Genomic DNA, 25,207 nt, shown 5'->3' with positions numbered 1-25,207 from the left:
CTAGGGAGTCAGGTGATCAGATTTGCATTTTAACATGCTTCTCCAGTAGCTGTCTTGACTTAGTCCTTCCCTATAAATGGGAAAAATGAAGAAGGAAGAGTCAAAGATGGTTCTGTGTTTACTACTTGATCATTTGGTTGGATGGTGAGGCCATTATTCAAATCTGAGACAGGTAAAAGAGCAGGTTGAGGCAGGAGTCATGGGGCGTGTTTGGTTTACAACATGCTGTATGTGAGGTGTTCAGGTAACACTCCAAGCCTCATTCTATAAAGATGGAGCTGTCCAGGAGGCATTAGCATTGGGTATTTGAAACAAAAGGATTTTCAAGAAACAACTCCAAAGGACATTCTGTTGGGTCTAATTATGTCTGGAAGTCCAGTAGTGAGAAGAAAGAAAAGGTAGATGTACAGATGGAATTCTGCTATGAAGTTATATTTAAAGGGTTATTTTTTTTCAGCTATAAAGAATACTAGTTTATGGCCTTGCGAGGTGGCTCATGCCTGTAATCCTAGTACTCTAAGAGGCTGAGACAGGAGGATTCCTTGAGCTCAGGAGTTGGAGACCAGCCTGAGTGAGAACAAGACCCCATCTCTATTAAAAATAGAAAAATTAGCCAGGGGTCATTGTATGTGCCTGTAGTTCCCAGCTACTCTGGAGGCTGAGGCAGGAGTATCGCTTGAGCCCAGGAGTTTGAGGTTTCTGTGAGCTAAGCTGACACCATTGCATTCTACCCAGGGCAACAGAGTGAGACTATGTCTCAAAAAAAAAAAAAAAAGACTACTACTTTAAATATGAATGCTTAAATTATGAGTGCTGTTACTTTTAATTACTAACATTTATGGAATTTGAAGCTCCTTTCGCAAATTTTGCTCATGCTAATTAAGAACAGTCGCAGAGAATGGACTCTGGTACATTCATTCAGTGGAAGAGTATACAACAGTGAAACAGTGACTTATATAACTATGCAACATAGCAGTGAAAATTCTAAGTAGGCAGAAGGCTACGTATGGCATGACACTGTTTTTATAAAGTTTAATAACGGGCAAAATCAAACAATATATTGTGTAGGTTTACATATATGATAAAATTATTAAAAACCAAAAAAGGAATGATAATCATGAAAGTTAGCATAGCGGTTACCTCTGGTAGGGAAAGGCAGGCAGAGGGAAAAGGAGGAAAAGGAGAGGAGCAGATGGGTGGATATGTTTTTGCTGACGTTTTAGTTCTTGACTGGTGAGTTTACAGGTGCTCGTTATGTTATCAAGCTTCATAACTATCAAGTTATATTTTGTAGCAACAAATATTACATAAGTTAAAGTTTGTTCTCATTATCATTAACTTTAAAGATAATTTGTCATCTTCATAGGTTAAATGAGAAAAACCAGAACATGTTTCAATAGTTGCTAAAAAGGCATTTTTTATCTTTATTTCCTAATTGTTCTATAAACATAAAAGAAATTTTTGGAGGTACAAGTTTAAATATGACAAGAATCATGGAAAAAAGCTGAATAATAAAGGTTTAAAAACAGGTTGACAAGGAGAAAAGAGAAGTTATCTATAGCTAGACACCAGCTAAATATCTTGCTAGTCAACTACTTGATAGAGTTGCTTTGTCATCTATCGGTGGAGAAAAAGTTTTCTCCCTGTCTGTAATCTCTCTCACCAGTGGAAAGAAGGTACAGCAGAGCTGCTGGTGTTATCAAGGGTGTGGGAGGAGAGGCCATTTTCCTTTCTAAGTTAACACTTGACATTTTGGAGCAGTGGTATTATGAAGAGTCCTGGGAAAAAGTCAAATCTAGAAAAGACAGATTAGGGGAACGAAAAGTAGCAGTTCATTGAATTTTAAAAGATGAGATTCTTGGGGGTTATGGTAATAAAACTTGGAATGCAATAGAGAACTGATTAAAGGAGAACCACACCAGGCCCACATCAGGAGAGGGCTGATACCTAAGCAGCCATAGGAAAAGGGCAGCCTTTGATAATGCTTAATAAGCTTAGAGTGTTTAATAATCACTCAGTAAGTTATGTTAGGGGTATTTTATTTTAGAGTGAGAATATAAGGCATAGCAATATTCATGAATGTACTGATATTCTACTAATCAACACTATTTTTTCTTAATCTAGTGCTTTTTAGTTTTCTCTTAATCTAGTCATATTGATAATTCGTTAGATTTAGTTTTCAGTTAGGAATGAAGGTATTTGAGGGTGTTCTATTTCCACTGAACCAGTAAGGTGATGCTGACTTATATTCCAACAGCTGTTTCAAACTTCTGTATTTGATTATAAAGGAAAACTTCCTGTTAGGGATGCTTTGTGTTTTGGTTTTTGGTTTTTAAGGACGATAATATTCTGTTCCCTTCTTAGAGAAGGTGAAGAATAGGATAATTATGAATTCAGGATTAATTTTGGATAAAAGTCTTTCATTTCACAATTTCTGATTTGGCAAAAAAAAAATCTCTAACCTCTTTCAAAAACAGTTAAGGTGATTGAGTATGAAGAGTAAATGTCATAATGATAATCTAACATCTAATTATTATTTTTTACGTAGCCTTTATTGTTTCTTTGAATGAAAAGCAAAGTGAATGAACACTTTAGAATTGTATAAAGTATACACAAGAGTGGAGATAAATAATAAGTGTCCCTAATTGTGAAAAACAGTTTTGTTGCATTTCTTCTAGTCCTTTTGTTTTGCTTACACATACATTTTAAAAATTATAATCTTAGTGCACTTATTGCTTTTTTATATTCTGCTTTTTTTATTTAGCATATATCCTGAGCATTCTCCTGTTATTAAATAATACTAAAGTTACTTTTAGCTGCCTAACATTTCATTTTATGAATACATTATCATTTATCCATTTTTTAAATATATATACGATTTTTATATATATACATTTTTATAGATATACTTTTATATATATAAGGTTTCTTTTTTTTCCTCTTCTTACCAAGTTGTGATTTGAATATATAGTTTCTATGTACCAATAATGATATGATGAACATCCTTGTGCATAAATCATTATATCTAATTATTTCCTCAGGATAGATTTCTAGATATGGAGTTTACTAGATCAGAACACTTTTAAAGTTTCAGTAACCGTTGCCAAATCACTCACCCCACCTCCACCCTCACTCCAAGAAAGCTACTGCTTCATATTTCCACAGCTGTTTGAAAGTGCCTGTCAAGAGGTATTGTCCCTGGCCAATATTGAATACATGGGCTTTTTCAATTTCAAAATTATTTGATAATGTTTAAAAACTGTCTGACAGTGTGATTTGCTTGATAATATCTGGAATGGGTAAAATATGCCAATATGGTTTTAAGATATCATGGAGCATTATCTGGTGTTATTTACTCTCACCATCTGGTATTGCTAAAAGGAATGGTTTTGAGTTTTTCATTTCTTTATATTCATGTTTCTCCCAATATAGTGGGTACAGTTTTTACTTTAGTAATTCATGGACTCCCTTTGATACAATTACTCTATTTCTCCAACTATTTAAAATAATTATACTATATGTAACTTTTTATGCACTGTATTTTGCTATTTTGACATTACTTTTTACCATTGTTTGGAGTCCTGCTAATTTAGTGCTTTTGAATTTACACCCTTATCTTTAGATGCCTGTCTTCTTTAAAAGAACATTACAAACTTCTCATGAAGCGTAGTGATACGGATCTGGTTTTTATGGGGCAATATAGTGAGTTGCTGGAAAGGGGATAAAACGTTTTACTACTTCATATAGTTTCATTGTTTTAGAGGAACCTGTGGTGTGTGATTCTATCTCCCAGCAGAATTAAATAACTACCTAGAAGATAAGCAAAGGTTTTATGATATGAATTATTCAAATACAGGAATTGCCTTAACTGTCCATATGTAAACTATTGCCGTTTTTTTGCCAAAGTGTTCTTTTCTCTATGTGAAGGCATAGGTTTTGTGGCTTTGCCAATAGCTCAGCCATACCATCCTTAGAAATCTTTTCAGTTGTATGTTTTTTATACTTATAAGTCAATTTATCCAAGAGACTTGACAGGCTGTCTTTATATCAGACATGCCAGGCCTCTTAGAAATCAGAACTGTAGTCTCTAATTTAGTTCTTGATGCACTGTGCATATCAATAGTTTTATATGTGTGAAATCAGAAATACTTTTACTTCCTTTATAGCCATGGTTTCCCAACTGTGGGGCCTCAGACCAATACCGGTCCGTGGTCTGTTAGGAACCAGGCATCACAGCAGAAGGTGAGTGGCAGCTAGCAATCAAAGCTTCATCTGTATTTACGCCACTTCCCATCACTGGCATCACCGCCTGAGCTATGCTTCCTGCCAGATCAGCAGCGGCATTAGATTCTCATAAGAGCATGAACCCTACTGTAAACGCCGCATGCCAGGGATCTAGGTTGTACACTCCTTATGAGATTCTAATGCCTGATGATCTGAGGTGGAGCTGAGGTGGTGATACTAGTGCTGGGGAGCAGCTGCAAATACAGGTCATCATTAGCAGAGAGGTTTCACTGCACAATGGACATAATGCACTTGAATCATCACGAAACCATCCCTCCCACCCCCAGTCCATGTTAAAAATTATCTTCCATGAAACTGGTCCCTGGTGCCAGAAAGATTGGGGACCACTGCTTTATAGGCTGAAAGGAAATTAACAAGTGAATTGGATTAATGAAAACTGAATAGAAATAAATTTTATGGAACCCTACCTTAGGAATGTATTTTCAGAGTAGATGTTTGGAAAGAGATCTATAAAAATTAAAATTATTCATTTTTAGGGCTACCAATAGCTTTGGTACAAATAAAGTTTTGGGGGTTTTTGTATTTGTGAAGATTAAATGTTTAAAAGTCACAAAGTTGTGGTTCTCGTGAGAACCTTTAATTCTATTTTCTTTGTTTCTTTCTTGTGCTATAGCTAGTATCTGGGGCTCTCTAGAGATCTAAAGACAGCATTTTTTTTATGGATAGGGTACTTGGGAAGTAGTGTTTGCTACCGTTCTAGAAGAACGGGCCTCTCTAATTTTTTAGCCTTCCATAGACACCTATTGTGGCTGATTTGTAGTTGGACCTTATCTCTCTGTACTTTGAGTTTGTGACAGTTAGAAATATTGCTAGTCCTTTTCATTGTTTGTTTATTTTCTCAGATAGCTTCTTTGGCTTCCATTTACACTAACACTTAAACTTTGACCTAGAAGGCTTGTAGCCCCTTACTTTTGTAAATACCAAGGATTCAGAATGAGTATAGTCAACTTTTGATTACCCACAGGATGCTTGTTACCAGACCTTACCATTTGAAAATTGCCTTAAAAATTAAACACATCATTATGCTAAGGAAGGCATGTATGTGCTTAATCAAACAGGTCAAATCAGAGTGGGAGCTCCCTAATATTGTCTTTGTATCACCAGAGCAAACATTTTTTTGGCACATACTATGTGCCAGGCATTGTACCAAGCAACTTAGGTGGGTTATCTCTAAACTTCACAATAGTCATATGAGGTAGGTAATTTTATTATGTACATTTTACAGATGAGGAAACCAGGGATTACTGAGGTTAAATTACTTGCCCAAGGTAATACAGATAGTAGATTCCAGAGCCAAAGTTGGAAACTGGGAGTTTGCTCCAGAGTCTGTGATCTAGCACACTAGATAGGGTCTGTTGGGCTGCTCCCTTTTCATCTATATTTAAAGATAAGCTCTCATTTTCTTCTCAGACCATTAAAGGAGATACTACTTAGTACTAGAAATACAAAGGGATCCAGTACTAAAGAAAGCATTTTAAAAAGGGGAAAGAAGACAGGACACTATTTCCTACCTTTGATATCTTTCAAATAGTTGGCACTAATTCCCATCAAAAAGGGGCACATAAAGGTGCATATTTTTGTGCACATACTTTTGTAATTTTCATTTAAGATATGACTACAATTTAATTAATAAAATCATATTCTTGAGTATTGTGTATCTTGTTGCTATTTTTCCATCCTTAATATAGACCGTGGTTTGGTCCTTTGGTCTCTGGGGGGTTCTGTGATGTCACCACAGCGGCTGTCTTAGCAGCCCCAAGCTCTCATCATCCCTTTCCTAAATGAGAGAAGTTCTGACATTTATTTATCTTGGGAAAAAAAAAACATTCTATAGCTTTTCCAAAAATAAGCAATCAAAAAGGCTTGGAAGCAATTGATGTTAAAAAACAGAGCATTAAGAGCTGAATAGACATCCAAATCTATATAGAAATACTCTTCAGATTCAACTATTTTTTATTTTATTGAACTCACATATTTCATGGTGACATTGATTGGATTAGGGCGAAACAATGTGTTTTGCGAAATCTAGGGCCTGGGCCACTCATCAAAACTTCTGCTAATCTTGAGGACTGTCAAGTACCAGTCTTTCCAATAGATTTATTTCACTGCTGCTGACTGCCAGGTACAAATTCTAGGCCCACCCACATTTTCCAGCAGCTCCTCCTAGCATCATGCAAAAAGGACTCTCCTCAAGAGTCCAGGGGAGCAGAAGGAGAGAAGATTGGCAATGAATTGGAAGTTGTCATTCATAGTTAAGATTTTTTTTTTCGCCTTGTAGAATTCAGATTTGGGCTTTGTTTCTGAGAAATAAACCATTTTTTAGAACAAAATTCTACTTCCTACTTGACCAAGAGAATTATTAAATTTAGAATTATTTAGTGTGGTCTCCCCGAGTTCTTTAAAATGCAAAGTGGTTTTAAAGAGGTTGGATCATATTTTCAAATGGAATTTGGTGAGGCCAGAGTATTCCGTGAATATTTTAATACAGATGAAGATACTCTTTAAAATGAAAAATGTATAATATAAACCTAAGTCCCACAAACCCAGGAAGCCACTTAGCCTAGGTTTTGGGGCTAAACATAGCACTAGAGAGGTCAGAGACTTTCTCATGCTGATGTTTGTACCACACAAGCAGGCAGCTGTTTGGGCTTTTTCCCCCTCCCCCCTTTCATTTTGTTACTTATTTTTGCCTGCTCTAGGGAGCCCTGTCTCTCCAAAGACTCTTGGGTGATCTGTTTCAAATGTATTATAATTTTTTAGTATCCCTGGCATAAGGCACCTTCTGAGTGAATTTAATCTAGTTTCAAGTTTTTCAGATAAATCCAGTAAATGTTTTATTTGGTATCCACTCACTGTGGTTCCAGATAAATATAAAGTGAGTAAGACCACAGTACTTGTCTCCAAAGAACTCAGTCTGATGGGAGAGAAAGACACATAAACAAGTACTTATGGTACAGTGTAGTGAAGGCAGCAATGGAGGTGAGCCCCTAGTGGTGAGCGGACTGTGGAGGTCAGGAAAAGGGGCTTCTAACCCATCCCACTAGGAAGCAAAGTCTCCCTGAGGGAAAGACTCCTAAGCTGAGTCTTAAAGATAAATTAGCATGTACTAAGACAAGAAGTGAGGACAAGAGCAGTGTGTTCTGGAACCCAGTGACACAGTATTGCTACTGGAACTTAAAATACAAGGTGGAGGGTGAGGCCCAGTTAAACTTGTTTAGCAACAATAATGCTGGTCTGTTGAGAAGGAACCTTATGTATCCTATTAAGGAGCTTAGACCTACTACTGATAAGTAGTAGGAAGTCATGAAAAATAAATGACCCTTGGTACTGACATGGTCAGATTGGCATTTTATAAGAATAGTTTTGATAAAAACTGAATAATTAGAGGATAGGATTGAGAAGGGGTCCAAAAGTGGAGGCTGAAAGTCAAGTTGTCCATGCAAGAGGTGATATTGAGCCAAAGCAGATCATAGAGATGAAATTATACATTTAAGAAATAATTTAGGAGGGAAAAGCAGGAGAGCTTAATGGATGTTGAGAGGTGTGGGGCAGTATGAGAGAGAGAAGAGTCAAGGTTGACTCTCCATTAACCTCAGCAACTAAATGAACGGTGGCTTATTAACTGGAAGATAGTCAATGTGGGAGAGTGGGAGGTTTGGGATATGATGATAATTTAGTTTATACAAACATTGATTCTATGGAATATATTTAAATTTTGGGAGGGACTGGGTAATAAAATAAAAATAAAATACAGTTTTATAAGAATCACTGAACTCAATGGGAGGTTTTAGTTTTCGCCACCAAAGAGCTTGTGGCTTAGTCCAGTTGTGACTACATTTTGAACAAACTACTTAAATTCTCTTGATAGCTCTCTCACTTTTCTTCCAAAGCTACTTTTGCATTTAGCTCAATTTTGCATTCATTTTTAAACACAAGTTTTCTGTTCTCTCATGTTCCATAGTCTATATATTTTCTTTCCTGATGCAGTAACTCTACTATCTGCTATTTCCATCTTTCCCTTTCAGTAACTGTCATCTCCTTTTGTTCCCTGGAAATACCCAGCCACCAGCCAACTCATACACAGCCACCTGGTTTCTTCTAAATAATTTTTAGCCACGAAGCTGCAAAATGAATCATAACAAAACTCACTTTGAAACCCCTTTTTTGCTGGTGAAACCAACATTGGTCAGTCGTACAGTATTTAAAAATAAGAAGTACACATAGCTGGTTAATGAACTTAATTACATGAAGGTAGTCATCATCACATCCAAGATAGTATATATACATATGTCTATATGTGTGTGTGTTGGATCCACACACATATTCAAACAATTCCACTCTTCCAGCAACACACCTTGTAGTCATCCTCAATATGTCTAGGAATCTTGCTGCCTTTAGCTGCAAAATATAACCCCAGTCCATCCATTTCTTCCCATCTCCTAGTCCTACGCACCATCATCTCGCTCCTGCAGTTCTATACATTTGTGCCACAATGGCAGGCATCATTGTCTGTTTTATTCACTAATATGTCACAGAAGCCTAAACAGTGCCTGGCACAGTAGCACCCAGTTAATATTTGTGGAATAAATGAACTAAATGAATGAATCAATTAATCAGTGTCACTTTACCAGACACATCAACATTTAGAAGGCAGGTTTCATATTAATAGAGAAGCCATATTAAGAGAGCCAAAAACTACCCAAGGTACTTTTTTCAGTTTCAGTTATATAGCAACTGAGTATATAGGTGTATCTGATTGTTTTAAATTAGTACTTTGCTTCTATATATGTTATTGCTTACTTGTAATTTCATTTAAAATTAGTTTTGAAATGTTGCCATCAATGATGTTTTCTTCAAAATGGTTATAAATTTAGAATACATTAGAGATGAGAATGCAATTCTCAGGAATGATTTTTCTAATAAAACTATATCCTACAAAAGTAACAGTAAATAGGAAATCTCAGTATTGGTCTGCTCAACTCTTTAATCAAGAACTATTTAAGAAATTCTAATACTAGATCTAGAGGAGCTATATGAAGAATAATAAGGAAAGCTATCCTACTTTACTTTTTTCCTTACTTCCATCTTGCAAAAGAAGACGTATGCAAGGAAATAAATGGACTTACTTTGTCCTGAATTATTTATGTTAATTGCTATATGACCTGAATTTTCTTGATAACTGTCAATATTTCTCTTTGTGCTAGAAAAAATTGGCATTTTGTGCTACTCATACTCCTCAGTAAAATATCTATCATATGGAAAACTCAAATGCTTCTAGTATGTGTTGGACCCTCTCTACCCCCTGCCCTTCCCTGTCAGTAGGAATATTTAGCTCTTACTGATTTCTCTAATACTTAAATTTTTCTGTTGCCAGTGAAGGGTACTCTCCCCTTCCTACTCCTCCACCCACCGGCATTGGTTTGCACATCTGGGCTGATCTGAGAGGCTTTTTTTTTTTTTTTCCATCCCTAAACCCATAATGTTGGGCCTAAAGTCATAACTGCAGCTCTAGTTTGAAAAAATAGTACTTGTGGTTTTCAGGTTGTGGTTCCTATTTTCTGTTCTGATTCTAGATTATTCTGCCCCTAAACTGTAGAACCTGAATAGTATGTGCAAATATATTTCTAGAGAATATATTTGCATGTATTTTATAGATTGTTAGGAAATCACAGAATCATCAAGAGTCTGGAAAGAATTTGAGAACAACAGAGAATTCTAATGTTTAAATGCTTGCAGCAAGTTTTATCCATATCTAAGCTAAGATACACTGCCTATATATAGTTAAATAATTGATATGTTAGTCAAACAATATTAAGAGACAGGCTGGCCTCCTGGGATATTGGAGGGATGGAGGAGGTGGGTTCTGACATCATACAAATTGGAAGACTACTACTCAGTATGAAAGGATCTCCACAAAGAAAGTCATTTTGTTTAACCTGGCATTTTCTAAATTTCTTTGAGGACAGAACCCCCTTTCCCCATAAGGAAACTTTTTGGCATGCTTTGGAAATGCTGGTGGAAAGAAAGCAAACATTTCAGTTCTAGGCATGGCTCAGGCATTAATCAACATTTTCATCCATTCAGGAAATACGTATTGAGTGACTACTTTGTGCCATGTACCGTTCAAGCTGCTAGTGATATATTGAGGGAACACAACAGGCAAAAACCTCTGTCCTTACAGAGTCTATATTCTAGTGGAGGGAGAAAGACCATAAACATAGTATGTAAAATGTTACAAGGTAACTGATGTTTTAGACAACCAGGGAGCATAGCAAGGGAGCAGGGCAAGGGGGTTGGGAGTGCAGGGATTGCAATTTTAAGTACTGCCATAACCTTAAGCAAGTAACTGAATCTCTTTGTCCCTAATCTATACAAAGAAGAAATTAAACTATATGATCTTGGTCCTCTGAGCCCAGTGGGTCTGCTTTAAGACCAGGAATTTTCATATCAGACTGCTGGTTCATGACTATCTTGTTGAGCTTTTACAAATCACCTTAGTAAAAAAGGTTGGACATTAATGCTCATAGAATTACTATCAAAGAATAGCTCTGTTAAGTTGAAATCATTTGTAATACCCACAAAAGAACAAAGCATTTTTAAAAAGTAGAACTTACTGGTTCCATTTTTAATCTAATATATACCTCAATCCAACATTGAGTGGAAAGTATTTGACTTAAGGGTAGGAAACCTCTGCAGTAAAGGTACCAACAGCTTTTGAGCAGATGTCAGTGTACTTGTATGAGAATGTTGTAGCAGTGTGCACATTGTGCTTCTGCCCTAGATCCTTATGTAAATAAGAGGGCCGTGACTTGATGTTGAAATGACCTTTCAGACAGTATTCCATTGCCACATGCCTGAGCTTGTATCTCAGAATAATTAGAAACTTTGACTTACACATCTTGGTATACAGTATTTACGTTAATTATAAATGTCTGAAAGTTTCCTGAAACTTCTTCTTTGTAGCGTTTTATCGAAGACAGACTGGAGTTTGGGAGGAGGGTTATGGATTGTGGCCCTAAACCTTTGATTTTCAGTCTCTCGTTTTTGGAAGGAAAATTAAAATCTGCTTTTCCAGTTGCGGAGACACAGTGGTATATTTTTATATCCTTCATCTTGAATAAGAAACTGTTTGGAATGACAATCTTTTCATACTTTTAAAATAATATTTTATTCTCAAAGCATTTAGTTAAAAATTCAAGATCATAAGTCCCTAAATAAAAAGTTATCTCCACTGACCTGTAGAACAAGCTTAAAACGCTCTAATTAAAATTGAGAAGTGTCCATCTTACAAGGGGATATTCTTCCAAGTTTGTTTCTAAGTCAAGCCTAAGAATTTGTTTCCCAAGGTGGTTAGCCCAGTCCTCAAAAGCTGGCCCTAGGCGCACCAATAGCAGTCAGTACATTTTTACTTCCCCCTCCTCATATTCCATAAATTTGAAGGCTAGTTTTTAAGAAAATACTTCATAACCATTTTGAAAGAAAGGATTAACTATCTGGATAAGATGTGTAATAGGCTTCTATATATCAGAGAGAGAATGATGTGTATCCACAAGTTCTTCTGAAACTCTAGCTCTCTGAAATGGTTCTAGGTTAGATCAGGTCTTAGATCCATCCTAGGTATGGCCTTCAACAGTCCCACAGGTTCTGGTCCAATCTGAGGTCCCCATAGTTTAGTTCTGAAGCCCCCTCTCCCCTGCCTGCCCCAATTGTCATACATTACCTGCTCTTTCCATTGAGTCTCCTGCTTTCCTGCGCATGGGCCAAACTGTTACACAGCCTTACCAACTATGAACCTAAATGTTACTTAGTATGCCTATTTCATTTTTAAGAGTATACATGGATATTGACACAAATAAACTTTGTATCTAACTTGTACCATCTTCTGGAAATTAGATGTACAAATCTATAGACCATGTAATTTAAGCTTTTGAAATTTTAAAGATATAAAAATTGTCAGGCGCTATCTTGCTCTCACAAAGCCTGAGATTCCAGCTATATTGCCAGTACTCTGAAAACCACTGAGAAAAGGCAACATAGAAACTCAGATTGGCCTGGTCTCCATGTCCCCTCATGCCCTAGCCTCTACCCTCCACCTTAGTTCCACAGCTAGAAAAAAAAAAAAAAATACCCAAAGTGAACACCATTTACCCTGATGTTTGCCCCAGCCAGTCGGCATGATGCTTACATACACACACCCACGGTGTTACAAGTGGGAAGGAGAGATTGTTGTGAAGTATTGCTATCGTACTATCTTTCACAGAATTGAGGCCAGAGATGGTTTGTCACTGATAGTTAACAGCCTGGGAATCTTACTGTGTGTGGTATATGTAAGAATAAGGAGGAATGGTAGGGATTAAAAGCACTCTCCAGATAAGAGTTACTCTGTATTTTTTTAAGCTGAAAACTATACTAGTTTTTTCTATAATTGTTATTACCAACAAGGTTTTTAGAACTTAATAGGGGAACAGAATTCTCAGAGACTATCACTGTACAAAGATTCACTTTCTTTATCCTCAAATGATCTTTTCTTATTTTGAGTTTGTTCACAGTAAGTTATGGTCTTTTCAAGACCTCTTTTTTTTTTTTTTTTTGAGACAGAGTGTCACTTTGTTGCCCTGGCTAGAGTGAGTGCCGTGGCGTCAGCCTAGCTCACTGCAACCTCAAACTCCTGGGCTTAAGCGATCCTACTGCCTCAGCCTCCCCGGTAGCTGGGACTACAGGCATGCGCCACCATGCCTGACTAATTTTTTTCTGTATATATTTTTAGTTGGCCAGATAATTTCTTTCTATTTTTAGTAGAGATGGGGTCTCACTCTTGTTCAGGCTGGTCTCGAACTCCTGACCTCGAGCGATCCACCCACCTCGGCCTCCCAGAGTGCTAGGATTACAGGCGTGAGCCACCGCACCCAGCCCAAGACCTCTTTTTTAAAAAAATTGATATCAAGAGTAGATGTTCCAAAAATATTTTTTTATGGCTCCCCTTAAGCCATTTGTTTATTTGTTGGCTTTATGATACTTAGGAAAATTTGCAGAAGTTAATCTGTAGTAGAAACTTAATCTTCACATTCTATCGCTAAATATTCTTTCAATGTGCCCAGTGTGTACTTATCTTATTTGCTGTACAATTTCTTCTGATTCAAAGTTATAAAACTAGAATACGTGTTTCAAATAAGTTAAAATGGCTCCTTTCATTTGAAATAAAATGGGTACTCATATTGCTTTAAAGACACCATTTTTTCTTCCACTTCTTCATTGACTTTTAGAAATCAATGAAGTTAGAGTTCTAACTTCTCTTGTTAGGGATTGACCTACCTCTATTTCTAATCCAAAATTTCTCAGCCCTGACCCTACTGACATTTCAGACTGGGTAATTCTTTGTTGTAGGAGCTGTTCTGTGCACTGTAGGGTGTTTGGCTGTATCTCTGGCCTCCCACTAGATGCCAATAGCACCCTCCCAGACCAAATGTCTCCTTGGGGGGCAAAATTGCCGTTTGTTGAGAACCCCTATTCCGATCTATGTGTAACATGATCTTTAGAAAAATTCAGTGGGGGCCGGGCGCGGTGGCTCACGCCTGTAATCCTAGCACTCTGGGAGGCCGAGGCGGGTGGATCGCCCAAGGTCAGGAGTTCAAGACCAGCCTGAGCAAGAGCAAGACCCCGTCTCTACTAAAAAAAAACAGAAAGAAATGATCTGGCCAACTAAAATATATATATATAGAAAAAATTAGCCAGGCATGGTGGCGCATGCCTGTAGTCCCAGCTACCCGGGAGGCTGAGGCAGTAGGATCGCTTAAGCCCAGGAGTTTGAGGTTGCTGTGAGCTAGGCTGACGCCACGGCACTCACTCTAGCCCGGGCAACACAGTGACACTCTGTCTCAAAAAAAAAAAAAAAAAGAAAGAAAACTTCAGTGGGTACATAACATGGGTTATATATGATTTTTTAAAACGTTATTTCTATTTAATCTGGTTCTTTCCTATTCTAGTCATGATCATATTTTTTAAGTCTATGCCTTTTTTTCTATTCAAGAGACTTTTAAAGAATAAGAATATAAGTTGGGAGCAGTGCCTCATGCCTGTACTCCTAACACTTTGGGAGGCCAAGGCAGGAGGATCACCTGAGGCCAGGAGTTCAAGACTAGCTGGAACAACATAGCGAGACCCTGTCTCTATAAAAAATGGAAAAATTAGCTGGGCATGGTGGCTCATACCTGTAGTCCCACCTGCATGGGAGGCTGAGACAGGAGGATCGCTTGAGCCCAGGAGTTTGAGGTTGCTGTGAGCTAGGCTGACACCACGGCACTCTAGCCCAGGCAACAGAGTGAGACTCTGTCTCAAAAAAAAAAAAAGATCATGAAAGTCTCTGTGTCTACCATCAGGCCAGACCATAATGCTTTGAGGGGTGTACGTAGTAATTAATTTACACAAGCATTTTTGTTATTGAGCTATTCAAATTTAGACTAGACTCTAATTGCATGTGTGCATGTTTTTAAAAATAAAGTGGAAAAATGTATAGAAAGGTAATTCTTTCACCTTAAAAAGCATAAATGTTAAGTTTGGAGGATTGCGCAATTTGGCAGTTTGGAGGATGAGAAAGGAAAAACCTACATTTAAGTAATATAAAGATTTGTTAAGAGCTTTCCTATAATACTCTATTTAGTAGACATCTGAGCTAAATGACTCCAGTAATTAAGTTAACAATTTCCAATGAATGCTGAACATTTGCAGAATTTCAGTATAGACTTTAGTTACTCTTGAAAACTAGGAAAGAACTATATGATTCTAGTTTTTGAAATGCAATTTAGAATCTTCCAAATGGGGCGATCTTTCACACTCTGATGGTAAAGTGCTGCTATATTCCCAAACCTGAACTGCACAGGCAGGAAAACTTTAGACCTAAACTGAAGCCAAAGCCTGAAATGGAGCCCCAACCACCATAAAAATCTGCCCAGCCAGGTTCTGCAGATCTAGATGCAGGGTTAGGGAGAAGATGGATGGAAGTTAAGTGAGTCATCGTTGGGGAAGGGATTTTATTCAGATGTCCACACCTTTCTTACATGTCCACCTCCTCTCCTAGGCCGTAGGGAGGCTCTAGGCTGTATTGCACATCCCTTCTCTGTTAGCAGAATCCTGCTGTTCTCCGAAAAACAAGAGCAGACATCAGTGAGTGCTGTTACACCAGCATACAGCTGGACTTACGTTCTTTTGTGTCTGATGCAAGCATTCCTTTGGCTCCTGCTCTGTCTGCCCTCACTGCTGTAGAATTAAGAAGTCACCGGCGTGTGTGTGCCAACTAGGCATTCAGTTTACACCACCAGTAAGACAGCCTGATGGAGTGCCTACCTAGAGAGTAAATTAAGACTTGTTCACAAAGTTACAGCATTTTAGAACTGAGGAAAATTTGGGTAATTAAAGAATAACTTTAGAGCCCCCACAGATATTATTTATGGAGTAGATAATAAAGGCAGAAACTTGTTATTCTAGGGATTGAGACTAATTTAAACCAGGGAGTTGAAGATAGTTTAAATTCATGGGTGACGGAGGTTCAATGGAATATTATCTAATACTCAGCATCTTTGGTGGAACTCAACATTTCAAGTTCTCCTTGAGTGTTCTGAATCTCCTGTGAAAAGGCATTTTTCTTTGACTTTCTATTTCTTCTCCTTGTTCATTCATCCCTTCAACAAATATTTATTGCATGTTTACTGTGTGCCAGATACTGCACCAAATTGTCTTTCTGCTTAACTTTTTTTTTACTTTTTTCTGGGAGTGGGAGAGAAGGAGGAGTTGGACATTGATGGCTCCAGTTCTTTTCACTAACACAGTCATGAGTGTGTGTGTGTGCATGCACACGTGAGCACATACACACACTTAGCAGCCAGTTAGCTCTGAGTCATCTTCTTCTGATAATGGAAAGCACAGATTTGGGGGAATATAAATGAGAATTATAAAAATGAGGAGGGGGCTCCCTACTTGTCTATTAAATTACTAAGATTGTGTGTTTGGAGAGTGGAGAGTTGTATTTTGTGTTCCTACTAACAAATCCTTTTAATATTATTACCTAATGCCATGGCAGACCCAAGGAAAGAAAGGTTTCAGGTGCTAGAAAGGGGGAAGCAGTTGAAAGGCAGTGAGAAGATTCCAATTACTCACATGCATTTATTGAGCTCTGACCATGTGCCAGGAAATGTGGCTGATGCAGGCCTCAGTCATCTCCAGCAACCCTGTCCCTTCGCTCATAGGGCTTCCCATCTAGTAGGGACACTAGACCTTGAGCAAGGCCTAGAAAACACAGTGCCTGTTCTGCAGTGTTGCCTGGGGCTCGGCCTGGGAGTGGCCTGCAGAATCATCTCTGTAGGCTGCTGACCCTGTTCCATAAACGCAAGGATGAATAATGGACTCATCAGGCAGGGAGAAACACCCCAGCCACATTTTTTTCTCTGAATGTAATTATGGCATTAACCTTATGCTGCTAGTTATTCTTCTTCAGAAATATTACTCAAAAAAGAAAGAATTGAAATGTGTTTTTATTAAGAAAGCAAAAGATTGGGATAGGGACTGTATCTCAGAGACCACCTAAATATCCAGAAGCTATTCAGCAGGGAGTCATGTCAGCCAAAAACAAAACGTACATAGCTCAAAGGAGGAAGAGCTTTTTAGCAAATTCATTAATAACTCTTCCATAAAAACTGTAGTCGCTTGCTAGCTTGAAATGAAGACGGTTCCTCTTACAAATGAATAGAAACTACCAAGCAGAAGTGATTACTGACACTTATGGGTAGAAAATAGAAATAAGAATGTGGTAAGTTACAGGCGTGCTTGCCAGATTGCTTGAATTATTTTGGTCACTTAAATGTTGTAAAGATGTATATCACGAGCACTTGGGTATGAAATTATTGTCACTTGAAAAATTAGTAAGTCAGTCATAAGATCTTTGATTTATAACTTGAGGTGTTTCTCTTCCCCCCACCCTTTTAGCTTGTCAAAATTCCCAAAAATGACCCCCTCAATGAAGTCCATAACTTTAACTTCTATTTGTCAAATGTGGGCAAAGACAACCCACAGGGCAGCTTTGACTGCATCCAGCAAACATTCTCCAGGTAAGTACTTTTCAAGGTACGCTGAAGGGAAAATAATTTTTAAGAGGGTTTTTTAAAAAATAAACAATAAAATGTTAACATATAGTAACCATTCCATACATGTTTCCTAAATTGAATTGCAGAGCTCATTTATTTATTTAAAAAATATTAAGCACCTAATATGTACTAGAAACTATATTTGTCACTGGGATACAACCATAAAAATTCTAAGATTCTTTTCCCTTGTGGGGCTTTTAAGGTACAGAAGATATTTTACCTATGAAATATGGAGTTTTTTAAACTAAGGACAATTTTGAGGATTTTTTAAAAGGTTTTATTGATTGCATTTAAATAAGAGTGTCTATGACATACTCAGGGCTCACACTCAAGGAGGAAAAAATATACATCTCGCATATCCTCTTCCTTCTTCCTTGTTCAAGTCTTGTTTTAAGGCATATTTTTAAAATTTTTTATTCCACAGCAGCATGGAAACTAGAATTAACCTCAGTATAGCAGTCACTTCTCCTGATTTAAAGAAAAAAAAGGAAAGACAAGAATACATACTCACACCCCAGTGTACCATGGATCCCTTATCTACTTAGATCCTCTATAAACAATAAGCCACTTGTTTTACTCTTCTTTGCTTTGGTTGTTTCTGATTAAAGAATGGGCCCTTGAGTAGGGGGTAGTTGTTCTGCCCCTGCATAGAGACAGGGGAGCTTGGGGTCTCTCTCATTTCTTCAGTGTGTAAGGCTTTGACATTAGCCAAAGCACCCCAGCCCAGTCCATCTCCATTGCCCATCTGTGCAGTACTTGAAACTTGCAAGCACTTGCTGGCTGTGGAAGAAAGAGGAAGGAAAGCTATGTTTGAAATAGGCACAGGAGGCAGAGATGCAAAATAAGACACTTCACTGAAAGAATGAGTTCTAAATTTATCCTCCCATTTAAGGTAACTAAATAACTTTTTGTTTGTTTTATCTTAATCTACCATTTTCCTAGAGTGTATACTAATTTTGCTTTCTGAAAATTACCCTCAAACTTATATTTTTGGGCATGAATTGCATATATTATAGATTATATACATAGACTTTTCTGTCCACTGGGTAGCCACTGGCCACATGTGGCTATTTACATTTCAATTGACAAAAATTAAGTAAGATTTTAAAATTTCATTACTCATTCACACTAGCTACATGTAGCTGTCATAGAAGACGGCACAGATATAGAACGTTTCCACTATTGCAGAAAGTTTTATTGAACAGAACTGTGATAGATTATAGAACCACCAAGTATAAGGGTCCTTAGTGATTGTGTGAGTCAACTGTTTCATTTCACAGGTGACTTATCCACAGTTACACAGCTGCTTAGTTAATGGCTGGACTAAATGAGAAGTGAGTTCTCCTAACTCCCAGCCCAGTATTCTTTACACACCACAGGGCGTGCTGATTTCTAAATGTGGTGCCATTGTCTGTCCTGCTTGTCTTTAGATAGTTATTTTATTACAGTGAGCACATTTTGACATCAAATGGAGCTATGTCCCCTTAGGAATTTTATTAAGGAACTTAATACCCTCTTCAAAACTAGTCATATCATCATAAGTATTAATAATAAGGCTTTGCCCTTACATCATAAATACCTTGTATGTTTATTTCTATCCTGCTTGTTTGGGGAAGTTTTTAAGGTCACTTAAAAAACTATACATAATGCAGCAAGAGAACAGAAACAGTTATTGTGAGAAAATTGGGGCAAATGTATCCCTTCAGTATGATCCAAGGTGCTTTATAAAATGATGTGGTAGGGGTGTAAATTGAAATTTGCTGCTGTGAAAACAAAAGACTCAAACTTCCAGTTCTCAGCCTGGCAAGCAAACTTGTCCTTAATCTGGCTCCACCTTTTCTATTCAATTTAATTTTTATGTTTCCCATGGACCTTGTCTCTCCAACAATACTGCAAGTCCCTCAAGAGCAGGTGCCTTCTTATGCCCTTTTTCTAGTGTCACAATGCTGGCTGAGCTCAAAATAAATGCTCAGTAAATAAATATTCAACAAACATGGATTAACTATTCCTCTTAATTACATGTTAAAACCTTATAGAACCTCACTTTTTTCATATACAAAATGGAGGAAATCTCATGGTCAAAATTACCTTTTAAAAATCCCTTAAATCTACCCATTCACAGGCTTAGTGAAAATATAGTTTGGGGCATATAGCATACAGCAATGCACACTCAAGTGTGGGAAACAGTGAGCTAGGCTAGAGAAACACTAAGGGAACATTTATACACCTATGTCCTAAACTTGGGAGTACCTTGTTGCTCGCAGGGTTTAGCTCCATTTTGTTTTTGTGTAAAGATCTGTTTCCAAACCTCAAGCAGTAAAAGCTTCATCATGGTTGGCAGTAGGTTTAGTTTATTCTCACTATTTAAATTACTTAGTAAATAATGGAGAGAGATGTTAAAATACAAACTTCTTGCCACCAGACCTTCTCTCTACTACAGTCATTTCCTCCCACCGGTCTCCCTCCATCCTGCTTCCCTGGGGGTTAAACCCTTTTCTCCCTACTTTCCCTCTTTCGCTGGTTTTTCAGCAAACATGCTTAAAGTCTGTCTCATTAAAAAAGAAAATAAAAAGCAGAAACAACCACTCACACTCACTTCCCAGCACAAAGTCTGGCTTCAGCTCCCACCACCACGGCGACCATCACCACATTCCGCGGAAACTGCTCCCCCAAGGGGAACATGACCTCCTTGCCCCTAAATTCAGTGGATGCTTATTGGTTCCCTGTTATTCTGGACTTGTTGCTAGTGTTTCATACTGTTGCCCACTCTCTGCTGGTTAAAGCATTCTATTCCAGTGGCTTCCCTAACACAGTACTCTTCCAGTTTCCCTGCTGCCTCTTTGGCTGTGGCTTTTCAGTCTCATGTGATCTCCTTTCCTTCCTGTTGGCTAAATACTAGTGTTCTTCACAGCTGGTTCCCTCCTGAGACCCCTTCTCTCCTCATTCCTTCAAAGTCACCATCTCTGACACTGAACTTATTTTCTTTCTCCCAACCCTACTCCTAACCTGCCCTTCATTTTGTGTTCAATGTTTCAATAAATGGCAGCCCATTTATCTAGCAACCTGGGCATAATCTTTAATATCCCTCCTCCCCTCTCCCCCGTGGCTAACCACTGACTGAATCCTGTCCATCCTGCCTCCTCATTATCTCTGGAATCTGTCTCCTGTTCTACATTCTCATTTCATTACTCTGATTCATGCCGTCACTTCCTGCCTGGTAGCCTCCTAACTGGTCTCTTTGCTTTCCCTCTTGTGTCCCCCTTCCTCCCAATCTATTCTCCATCCAGACTGAGTTTTCTACAATACAAATGAGGTATTTCCCTTCCACTGTTTTCAACCACTGTTATTCTTGGGATAAAGTTCAAAATCTATAACATGACCCCCGGAGCCCTGTGTGACCTACTTCTCATTCCCTCTTCAGCCCTATCTCTAATTGTCCTTTCCTGCTCTCTTTGGCCAATCTGAAAACATTCTCCTTGCTCGTCCTGGGCCTGCACAGGTTGGTTATCCTCCTAGAACCCTTTAGTCCTTACTCCCCCTTGTTCAGTCATCTTTCTACATCAGCTCACACATCGGTTCCTCTAGGAAGTCCAGGTGAGATACCCTTCCTGGGAGTCCCCTGCTCCCAGGCATTTGTCACACTTGTTGTAATTTCACTCATTAGACAGAGAGCTCTTTGAAGGAGGGACCACGTCTGTCTTAGTCCCTGTCACAGCCTCTGTGCCTCTCACATTGCCAGGCATGCAGTACCTGCCCAATAAGTATTTATGAAATAAATGAACTGATTTTTAAACAATAGCATTTGTAAAGACAGTTATTAGAAATTTACAAAAATTTCATCAACCTTTATTTCTTAGGAACTCTAGTGTCACTTTTATTACTTTTATATTCTAGTTTATTTTAAGGCCATCATAATTTCTTTTTAAAACACCAGTTACGACTACTACCATGATTGCCCTAATATTAACATATTACTGTGACTCATCTTCTGGGTCCATGTTAATATTCATGATTGTTTCAATAAAAGTTTTTTATAAAAATATTTCTACAAAAATCACTTGCATTTTCATCAACCTTTGCTATATAAATAGGTCATATTACAGAGATTTAACAAAGTGGTAAATACAAATTCTTCAAATTTTTAGGAACTTTGGAGTAATACAAAAGTATGCTCTCATGTTTGTTAGTATTTTAGCCTTAAAATTAATACGTCATTAAAACAAAATGTGGCAGGCCCATTTCATCTAGTCAGTTTTCAATCATGCATATTGTGGTTCCACTAGAAGTAAACTTCTTAACATTTCTCATACTCATGGTAGGTAACTTTTAAAAACAGTTGACTATTAAATGAAGGTAGAGCTACAATGTCCATTGGGGCTCTGTCCTTAAGTACCGATTTTTTTTTCTCAAAATTTTATGGATTTGGTCTCTGAAAGCTCATTTCATCCATTATATTCAGAATAGGAAAAAAATGTGATATGAAGAAGAGGAACTTAAATATATTAAATAATCTTTACATTTAAAAGTTAATATTGATTCGCAAACTTATATTTGGGCTCCTGATTTTAGGATTTTATACAATTTTTGCTTGCCTTTATTGTGCGAAATGAGGGTCATCTCTAACAAAGCCACTGTCTTACTTGACAGCTCCGGAGCCTCTCAGCTCAATTGCCTGGGATTTATACAAGATAAAATTACAGTGTGTGCAACAAATGACTCGTATCAGATGACACGAGAAAGAATGACCCAGGCAGAGGAGGAATCCCGCAACCGAAGCACAAAAGTTATCAAACCCGGGGGACCATATGTAGGTTTGTATAGATATCTTTCTCCCTCTTGATGATTGATTGGAGTAATTCAAGATCACTGTAGGTAAATACCGGTAATATTAACTGAATGAAAATATAGAAATTAGTTTTCAGAACATTTTGTATAACATGGTCAAAAAAAGGTCATTTGTTCTTTTCAGACTGCTGGTAAATTGAGGAACACATTTTAAAGCTTTACAACTTTCCTAAATACTGAATCTTCTGTTGACTACTTATTATTTTATAAAACTGGGATCTGGTCATGTTACTGCATGAAGTTGTAATAGTGGTACCATTTTGTCACTAGATGATGTAATTGCAGTGATGGACAGTATGTTTCTTGTTTTGCCTTTTTGTAGGGCTATTTTTACAATAAAATCTGCTAATAAAATTAATGAGTTGATAGCCTCATTGTTGCAGGTTTTGCTTACATTTTCACAGGATCTTTGTACAATAAGGATTTTTTTTATTGCAGAAGGACAAAATGTGCTTATAGCAAAGCTTCACAGCAGAGCATTAGAGTGATGCATCTTTGGGACCTCAGTTGTGTTCCTCAACCTCATCTGCCCGTTAACTAAGAGCCTACCCCACGCCTATCATTTTTATCATCAGCTCACTCAAATATCCATTAGATTGAGGGGAAGTAAGGCCATACTGGCAAGATGAGTCTCTCTTTTATGAATAGTGACCCTAACAACTTTAAGGAGTCAATTCACAGTGTTAACAATAATAGAGAGGAATTATCAGGTGTGAGGATGATATCTTTCAGTCTTAGTCAGTTTAATAACACAAGTCACTCTATAGTAAATGATGAAAGGACATTAATTTGGAAACTTAAATGCTCACAAAAACAGTCTCTTGAAGAACCAAATCCCTTAAGCAACATCTTTCTAAAGTTTGATATAATTCTGCTTCTGTATTTTCCCATTGTTGAACCAGCTATAATACATTTAGCTTTGAGAAGCTCCACTGGTGTCTTTAATAGTAGTGTCTTTCTTTGGAACAAAGCCAATGCCCCTGGGACTTGGTGCTTAGCTTAGATACATTTAGTTTGGTTTAACAACAATTCATGGCTTCCCCGGGTATCTGTACCCACGGGGCCCAGTTCCCTGCTCCGTAAGTTGTCAGCAATGAGATTTCTCACCTTCCCTTTTCTGCTGAGTGAGGTAACAACTTCTAGCCTGCTTTCTTTCTCTGGGCCACTAGGCTCAATCTCAAATTATTTTTAAAACACACAAGATCTGCTGCACTTACATTTTAATACAAACTAAATTATTTGTCCCTGTAGCTTTGAAAGTATTGCTTTACTCTATCCAGTACCACCATTTTACAAAGGAATTCCGTTTGACAAAGGAATAGAAAACCCAAACCACCAAAATGATTTTTTTCCTGCCCAGTATAACTAGCTGCAAATCCTCACCTTGATTTATTCCAAAGCTTGAAAATCAGTGATGATGACTGTACTTTTCTGTTGAATGATCCTTGGGTGTCCCATGTTCATGTGTTTTTGCTTGTTTGTGTAGGGTCAGGTACAGTTTATTTATAGCTTACGCAACAGACTTTTCAATACCCCAAATCCCACAGACCATAACTTCCTAATAGTACTGGCTGGGTATTTTAGAATTTACAAGGTTCCTTATAGGCACTACAAATAATTTCTATACATTTTGGAGGTAACCACAGGAAATTTGAGGTTATCAAAGTTTACATGTGAACCAGATTACATCTTTACTGTTCTAAGAAGAGCTGGCTGCCCTCTCTCCACACACACCCTGCAGTGATCAGAGCCCTGCAGTGATCTCTGCTGGCCTGGGCACTCTGTTTAGTCTTTTCCTCTCTGCTTTGTCTTAAGGGCTCTGGCTGCTCGCTGTCACAGCACAGTGTTCTTCTCTGCTCTTAAATCTTGTCATTAACTTCCTTAGCCTTTTATTCTCTAGGTCAAATAACCCCAGCTCCTTTTAACTTTTCTTAATATAGCCTGTATTCGAACCCTTTTAACTATTTTATTACTCCCCTCTGGACTCCCTTCAGTTCTTCACGTCAAAGTTCAAAACTTAGCATGCTACTGTTAATAAAAGTCCAATGAATTCTGAATGCAGGGGAGCAGAAGACTCTTGTATTCTGATGGTTTGATTTTTTACTATGTTGTGTCCTATTTTGATCTTTTTCTTTTAACCTTGTCCGCGGCCAGCCCTTTCCCATGTATTTCTTTTCTTCTAGGTAGCTTCGATTGTATTTTCCTGCTTCTTTCAGTGTTTGAAAACTCTCTGTTTCATTCAGTTCTTTAAAATGTTAGTCAGTTACTCTTTAATACTAAAATTACCCAGCCCTTATTGAGTGCTTGCTTATACACAAGGTACTGGTTAGCACTTTGTATGTAGTTACTCACCCGAATCTCATAATCACCCTATCAAGAGGGTAATGATTCTCTCTCCATTTTACTTATCAAGTTGTTGGTATCAGCAAATAGCAAATGATATAAGTATGGCCTCATTAACAAGTTGTGTGCTTTCCTCAAAACAGTAGGGGATACCCCTTTAGTTTTATTGACTGTATCATATAAAATGACACCAAAAACTCACCTGTGTTGTAGCAGTACAATGCCAGGCCTCCACCAGCTGAATGAGGGCACAAGCCCATTTTAAGGGGAGGAAGACTGTGCCTCTAGAGTCACCTGGCCAAGTTACCCAGGAATATGAGCTTCTGCAACCCTCCTGTAAAAAAAACAAAACCTTTTTGCCTGCAGTGAAAAAGGAAAGGCTTTAACCTAGAAAACATTATTATTTCTGCAGTAATATTTCCACTTCTAGTTATGACATTTATATTGGTCATGAACATGATTGCATTATTATAATCCTTCCCCTTTGTTTAGAAAAAAAATCACTAATCACCGCTACTTCCAGTTTACCAGTATTTTAAATTTGCTTACTGACTCCTGCCTAAATTCTGGAATTTTATTGA

The 25,207-nt window shown here is 37.7% G+C and overlaps 1 protein-coding gene across 2 annotated transcripts in view; it reads left to right on the top strand.

The window, feature by feature from the left end:
- The window catches only part of ELL2 (elongation factor for RNA polymerase II 2), a 78,589-nt gene that overhangs the window by 29,362 nt on the left and 24,020 nt on the right, over positions 1-25,207 (top strand). For both annotated transcript variants that reach the window (XR_006738687.1, XM_045566571.1), the window contains exons 3-4: positions 17,281-17,402; positions 22,086-22,249. Coding sequence is in view for 1 of the 2 variants with exons in the window: in XM_045566571.1 (XP_045422527.1) it covers positions 17,281-17,402; positions 22,086-22,249 (286 nt within the window). In the remaining variant the exon portion in view is untranslated. The remainder of the gene's footprint in view (positions 1-17,280; positions 17,403-22,085; positions 22,250-25,207) is intronic.

The sequence above is a fragment of the Lemur catta genome, chromosome 12, assembly GCF_020740605.2.
Source record: "Lemur catta isolate mLemCat1 chromosome 12, mLemCat1.pri, whole genome shotgun sequence".
Classification (NCBI taxonomy): Eukaryota; Metazoa; Chordata; class Mammalia; order Primates; family Lemuridae; genus Lemur; species Lemur catta.
This window is presented reverse-complemented; position numbering and strand designations above follow the sequence as displayed.